We start from the raw sequence: 7,662 nt of genomic DNA on the forward strand, positions 1-7,662 counted from the left end.
ACAAGCCTAGAAGAGAGATGGTGTAGATGGTTATAGCGATGTTAATCATATGATCTAAGAAGTGATCCCCTAAATTTTCCAAGAAATTGAGAAGTTGGCCATGGTGTCAATCATGATCGATAATGCGTGTTTCTAAAGTTTTTGGAATCATGATAAACTCATGCCATGAAATGAAACCTGAGTCATTTTCAAATGCCATGTTATGATATGTGGTGTGACAAAAGTAAATGTTGAAAAAGAGGGGGAACAAGTACTATGACAAAATGTCAATTAGAGAAGCATTCCTAATGTTGATGAACAACATGATCAATATGGGTGGAAAAGCATACAAAATCCAACAAAACTACAAGCCCATGCACCACTTCTACACTATGAAAACAAAATCGAGCCTGGTTTAAGTTATCCAAGCATTCTGAGATGCTGCTGACAAATGCATGTCTGGTAAATAAGCATATAACATGACCAAATTATATGTTTATGATAGCACTACGTGCATTCATTCACATGCGAGAAAACATGCTAATGCTGATGAAATGGATGCGTGCAACAGCTGCATGATGCATCCTATCATGCAGTGCTTGTATTTGCTGAAGCATAAAGAACAGAGTACATCCCCTTCCAGCTACTGGTAGGACATAGGTGGCGGAACTCCATTAGTGCCAACAGCAGCGGCTGGGTGATTGGAATCCTTTCTTTTCCCAAATGGGTTCTTCGAGTACGTTTCGATAGGTTAAGAAAAAGCATAGACATGTACATATCAAAAATAAATATACCAAAAGAAAAAAATCACACACCCTAGCAATAAAGGCCAGACAACAGAATATTATGTAATCTGGCCAAGTAAAATATCTTCCATCAATCAATAAATTCTGAGATATCCTAACTGGAAAATAATTAAATTATTTTGGAAAACACAGAATGCTTGTTTAGTGTTTTCAGAAAAAATTTTGAAAATAACCCACTCGTTAGGAAACACCAAAAAGTTGTTATCGGATTTTTGAAAACTGTTTCCACAAATAAAAACAATATGAAAATGAATGGTGTCTTTTAACTTTTAATTGTTTTCGTTTCTGAAAACAAATCAAATAGATGGTGCCACCATTGGGGGAGAGTCCAGCAGGCCAAGATATACACATATCCAGTTCAAGTGCCGAAGAATCAGTATCCATAGTTCAAAGAAATAATCTGGGTCAACACAAAGAGGGAAGGAAAAATAATTAAAAACACGTCAAATGTTATATCAAACTACTAAAAGGATATTGTATCCGCATGCCAACAGAACCAGAACTGGGAATAACAGCACCCTGCAAAATATGGTGCACATTGGTGGCACTATTCACATCCTACATAGGTGACACAAAAGATCTTAATTAATAAAATAGAACAATAGTGTTGAAATGTCTTATCCAGAATTTAAGATGGTAAATAGCATATAATGAAGCATCTGATATATTAAAAAGAAAAACTCACCTCAAACTCAATGAAACAAACAGTGTGTCTTTCCTGTCTCAAAACCTTCATCTGCTTAAAACCAGGTTGCCTGCAAATGTAGAAAGTATGAAGTTAAGTAGATTGATTCAGCAAAAGTACGCATGTAGGGTAATAGATAAGAACAGAAGTGTTTCCAAACAAACAAAGCTTTAAGAAGTCATACATGATAAAAAGGCCCCTCAGTTCTTCCTCATTTATGTTCTCTCCAAGATTGCCAATAAATAAGGTATTGCAAGGAGGGTTATCCTTAATATTCTGCAGAAAAAATAAAATAAGTTAACTAAAAGCAAATAACAGTTTCAAGGCTTTCCTACAAAATTACCAGAAATAACCAGCCACAATTTGGATTTATTTCTGGTAAGAGAATATATATATATACATATATATATGACAGTGCAAAAACTACAAAACCACAACAAACAAATCATCTACAAGGCAAACATTCACAATCAGATAACACCCAAATTACTATGGTTTGTTGTGCCAAATTATCAGCTAATATATGTGAATTTTTTTAGATTCTTATTTCCTTTTGTTATTTTTTAGACACCCTGAGCCATTATAGGCAAAGTCGAAACTTCCTGTTAAAATTTATACTGTGATTTATAGAAAAATACACACTTGAAATGAAATGTCTTAAAATTTACAGTTGAAACCAAACTAGGCACAAAAAGATTTGCAAGAACTTGGATTTGCATTTAGCAAACAAGAAACCTTGCAGCCCCCAAAAAATTATGAGCACACAACTCTGCGATATGCAACTGAGCAACCCAATCAAAAAAGACCAACAAATGTCAAAAGGAATGTGCCAAAACAAATAATAACCTTCTAAAAAATCAAATGCAACCAAGAGAAAATGAGATAAAATATTACCTGAACATGAACGTAATTACTTGGCGCAGGTACAGGGGCAGGAGCAGGCATTGGTACAGGAGGAACAGGATAACCTCCATATGGATCATATGGTGGTGGAGCTGGAGCCATATACCTAAGCAAGAGAAGCAACATCGATAACAAGAGAAGCAACATTGGAACCAAGCTATAGTCTAGTCCTATGAAGCACGGATACTCCGAAATGGCCCCCGGACGCGTATCGGATACGTATCTGATATGGCTACGGGTCTGATACGGCGAGACACGTATCAAATACGGCAAAAAGGTATCCCAATTTTTTTTTTTTAATTCTTTGAATTTCGGATATGTTTGGGATACGCGAGGATACTTCAAGGATACTTTCGGGATACGGCGGGGCAAAAAAAAAATTTTAAAACGTATAATGGGGTCAAAGTGTAAATTAACAAAAACAATCTAAAATAAAACAAAAAAATAAAACAAACAAACCCTAGCTCCTCTCACTGTCAAACTCGAATAGCAGCAACAACTCGAGCAGCAGCAACAACGTCATCGTCTCTACCACGATTTGTGAATAGCAGCAACTCTGAGTCATCGTCGTCGACGTCGACCAAGGTTCGTCCTCTCCTGCTCACACTCACTCTCACTCTCACTCTCATTCTCACTCGCTCTCTTGCTCGCTCACTCGCTCTCACTCTCGCTTTTCTGTCAATGTCACTTGATCTCAGTCTCTCTCTCTCTCTCGATCTCACTCTCTCTCTCTCTCTCTCGCTCAATCTCACTCACTCCCTGTCTCTCCGTCTCACTCAATCTCACTCTCTCCCTCTCACTGTACTAACCCCTTTTTTCTTTCTCAAATCATGGGAGATGGGTATGCAATTAGGACATGGGATTTTGTCTATTTGGTGGAAAGTATTTTTAGCTTAATCTGCTATATATTATTGTAAAATTATAATTTCCATTTTCTTTTAAAAGTTCTGTATTAGCCATCTCTGGTTGGTTAGTCAGAAAAATATGAAATTGAAAGGAAATTTTAAATTTTGATATATGTTACCTGTGTCTCCCTTTGTCAGTAGAAAGAGGAAAATTGAAAATTCAACCGAGCAGTTGTTTGGATGTGCTTTTCACAACATGTTTTATGCTCCAAGTTAAAAGTAAAAAATTGCTACAAAAAACATATTTGTGTATGTGAATTTTATTTATTTATTTATTAGCGGATTGGATGAATATAACATGGAGGAAAAAAGTATAATCTTGAATGGAGGAAGATATTTAATGAATTGGTAATAAAATCATGGAAAAAAGTATGATCTTTTGCTTTAGATTTTATTTTTATACATACCACATTACTAAAAATTATAAAAATAATATTTTTTACGAACGTATCCCCGCCGTACCCGTATCCTAATTTTTCAAATTTTGTTATATCGTCGTATCCGCATCATATCGTACCCGTATCCGTGCTTCCTAGGTCTAGTCTGCTCAGCTAGATTACTAAACGAACCTAAAAATCTAGCTCAAGCCCCCATTCATTTAGCAAACGAGTCGAGCTTGAGTTATCCATGAATAGCACAATTCATTTGCAACCCTACCCACCACTAACCTAGCAAAAATCCACTTGGCGCCTGACGCCTCAAGTTCCTATCCCTTCAATCTACTTGAACCAACCCTCATACTCCCCCACCGAATCGACTAGATCAAACATTTTGACACTCTATATTCCATAATCTCATCATCCCTCTCAAATTTCTAAATAAGGAGTGCAACTTATGCAACACTTGCAGAAATACATGTTGAAAGATAAAACTTAATTTCTTAATTAAATAAATTAAGTAACTACAATTAATGGCCTCGTTTGGTTTGTCTCTTAAGAGACAATTTTTGACAAAAATTTTTAAAAATTTGTTTGGTTGAAAAATTTTCCAAAAAAAAAATTCTAAAATCACTTCTCTCTACTACACATCAATCAATCTTTTTCTCTCTCACACCCATCTATTCAACTACACCAAAAAACAAAATTTAAATCATTTCAAACTCCAAAACTATTTTCAAAACATACAACCAAACAAATTTTCAAATTTTGTAAACTCTATCCAGAAAATTATTTTCAAAGTTCTTTCACAAATACAAACCAAACATGGCCAATATATTCTTACCCATGATGAGGTCCCCAGACAGGTGCGGGGGGAGGGTGAAAAGGAGATGGACTTGAATAACCAGTATGTGTATAGTCACCAGCAGTTCGCATGCGTTTACTCTGATCGTAGGCGCTGGAATCTGCTACAATTCCTATGAACAAAGAACAATTTGCACAAGGTATTGAAGTAGATAACAAAGTAGTAAATGCTTAACATCAACGCCAAAACATAATTAAAAACCACTAAAAATCAATCAAAATCTTCACAAAAGATGTGCAAGACATAAGGTGCTTAAATAAGTAATAGTATTCTATTTTGAAATAGAAACACTTTGATACCTCAATTATTTTATACATTATTAAACAAAATAAAAAGTGACCCAAAACAATGGTATGTTAAAGAAATATAAACAGGAAAGTATGACAGTAGAAAATATGCTATTGCCAATCAAGAAGAGCATCAAACCATGGACCACTCAAAAGAATTGAAGAGAATGGTGCCTTCTCCATAGAAATTCACCCATCTCTAGCCATTAACCTATAAAGATTGTAAATTTTTTTATTCATGACATTATTCGCGCGCGCGCACACACACACACACATACAGATGAAACAATCTACATACTTTGAATTGTAAAGATCAAATTGGTATTTACTTGAGTGTTAATATCACAAAGTCTAGATTTGTGAAGTACGTTTCAACAAAGCCAGAAAAATTCTCCCTAATTTAGCACATATTATTGCTAAGTGAAAAAAAAAAAGCCACGCTTTACTGACCTTAACAAACTCATATCCACTAAATAGTAAGACAACTTATATAATATATAAATAAATAAAAAGTAATACTCATTGTTGAAAAGGTGACTCTTTTAAGTTACAAAGTAGAACAACAGTCTTCAACCCCAAAAACTCTTCAACTCATTTGCAGCTCTGCTTATGCACACATTATGGACAGCATACTTACACTAAGCAAATCAATCAAATTGAAGTGCATGCCCAAAAAATCCAATCAAATGAATGGACACGCAAGAACAACAACCTCAATATGTATTTCTTCAATTGAACTAGAGCACGCTCCACATCATCAAAAGTTTTATTATGTGCTTTCTATAAAACACCAAACAGCACAAAGTGGAGCCGCAATGTACCATAAAAATCTAGCTAAAATTTTACTAGCTACCAACTAAATTTATCATTAGCTTTCTCCAAAACATCCCAATACTGACTCATTTGACAATACAATACTCATTCACAATGCCACAATTCAAAACATGCGGGACTTCATTTACTTTGCATTTCGTTGAATGGATTTATCTAAATATAGAAAATTATTTTACTCTCTTTTTGGTAAGTTTACCTAATTTAATTAATAACACATTTTTATAAACATTACACACTAAATTAATCTGGTTAAAGTCCTTCATCACAACCAAAAACCCTTAGGCCCCTTCTAAACACCAAAAACAAAATTAACCATAGCACATTGTCCATTGTAGCCTCATTATATAACTCATCGTGTAGCTAAAAATTTTATCAATATCATCAAATAGCCACTTTGTCCCTTTCATAAATATTATGATATTGTCTCTTCTAAATTTCTTCTCATACACCTTTCATCATGACCCTTGTTCTCATTAATTTGCTTACCTATGCCAAAACAAGGACTATTTTCCACAGCTGGATAACCATAAAAACCTAATTGAATTCTGAGTTTGCTGATAAATTCACCAAGCAAAACAAAGTCAATGCATGAAGACAAAGGCTCCTCACTGTTCATAGAATGCATAGACATGCTCTGATCATCATTTGAAAACCAATATCAAATAAGGTACAAAAATCAGCCAAAACATAGAGACAACCCCAGTTGGAATTTTTTTTTTTTGATAAATCAACCCCAGTTGGATTTTATATAACACTCTGACATGTTTCGTAATATTTTGCACCTCTAGGCTGAAGGGAGTGGGCATAAATCCTTCTTTTTATTTGGGTTCCTAATAAGGAGATAGGCTTCTATTTCCTTTTTAAATTTGTTCTCTACAAATACTTTCTTGGCAAACAAAGCGGTTTTACCAAGTGCTCATTCTGGGCTCCAAAGAAATAGTACCTGATTTTCATAAGGGGGAGAAATTTCTTGGTGATCCAGAATTTACCAGGCCCAGAACATTTGCTCAAATTCAAGCACATTCTGAGAAATGCATTCCAGAAAACAAGGTTCCATGATTTCAACCCATACCCATAACAAGATACTATGCAAACAACTACCAAGCCAGCTTAATCTTATCCATATTATTATAGAATATAAGAACACATCTGCAAGCTCTGAAGACCGTCCCAGCCCTTATGGTTTCTTTACAAATGAATGTTCTTGCTCTCTCCCATAGTTCTGGTCTAGTTACGAGGCTTCAAATTATTTTGAAACGAGAAGTCTACAATATTTAACCCTATTTTCTGACATGACTTTTGAAGTAAAGAAAGCTTCAATTAAAAATAGAAAACTCACCCCTTTTGACAAATAGATTTTTCTTTGCCATCTCTGTGTGCAGAACAGACTTTGATTCCGCATCAAACACCATCTCCTAAACCACAAAACCAAACCCAATAATAATTTAGTACAACAGAGATCGAAAAATCAAAACAAATAATATAGGTAAAGATTGTGAAGATGAGAACCTGAAGGGCATCTTTGGCAGCAATGGCAAAAGGAGGAGTAGTGAAGAGAGCGAAACCCATAGGATGTTCACCTTTGAAGTTAACCTGCGAAGCCTCGTAACCAGGTAACCATCTGAGAAGGTTCTGGAGTTCTCTCTCCTTCACGTCCTCGGGGAGGCCCGATATGAAGATCGTTCGAACCTAGAAACCAAACACAGTGATGAATCTAATGAATCTACTAATGATTTGAAAAGGAACAGATCGAATTGATGAGATGAAATTGAAAATGTACCTCGTCGTTGGAGAGGCGATTAGGGTTTTCCATGGGCATGGAATGGTGGTGAGGAGGAGGAGCAGCCGCGGGAGCAGGAGGAGGTGGAGGAACAGCCGCCGGCGGCCACTGCGGATGGTAGGGGTGGATTCCGGTACCGGCCATCGGAACGATTGTAAAACCCTAGACAGAGAGAATGTAGATGGCTGACGAGACGAGATGCGGTATTCCTAACAATAAATCTATAAAAGGGGTTTTTAAC

The 7,662-nt window shown here is 35.7% G+C and overlaps 1 protein-coding gene across 1 annotated transcript; it reads right to left on the reverse strand.

Annotated features, from left to right (window-relative positions):
• Positions 1-270: 270 nt before the first annotated feature.
• LOC114311959 (RNA-binding (RRM/RBD/RNP motifs) family protein) lies at positions 271-7,662 on the reverse strand. The gene is made up of 9 exons (XM_028258123.2): positions 7,422-7,662; positions 7,151-7,330; positions 6,981-7,056; positions 4,500-4,632; positions 2,365-2,479; positions 1,655-1,746; positions 1,471-1,540; positions 1,261-1,343; positions 271-719 (listed from the first exon to the last, which is right to left on the reverse strand). The coding sequence occupies exons 1-9, from the start codon at positions 7,563-7,565 to the stop codon at positions 623-625; spliced, it is 990 nt and encodes a 329-aa protein (XP_028113924.1). The 5' UTR covers positions 7,566-7,662; the 3' UTR covers positions 271-622.

This window comes from Camellia sinensis, chromosome 15 (assembly GCF_055761805.1).
Source record: "Camellia sinensis isolate YWXY chromosome 15, ASM5576180v1, whole genome shotgun sequence".
NCBI lineage: Eukaryota > Viridiplantae > Streptophyta > Magnoliopsida > Ericales > Theaceae > Camellia > Camellia sinensis.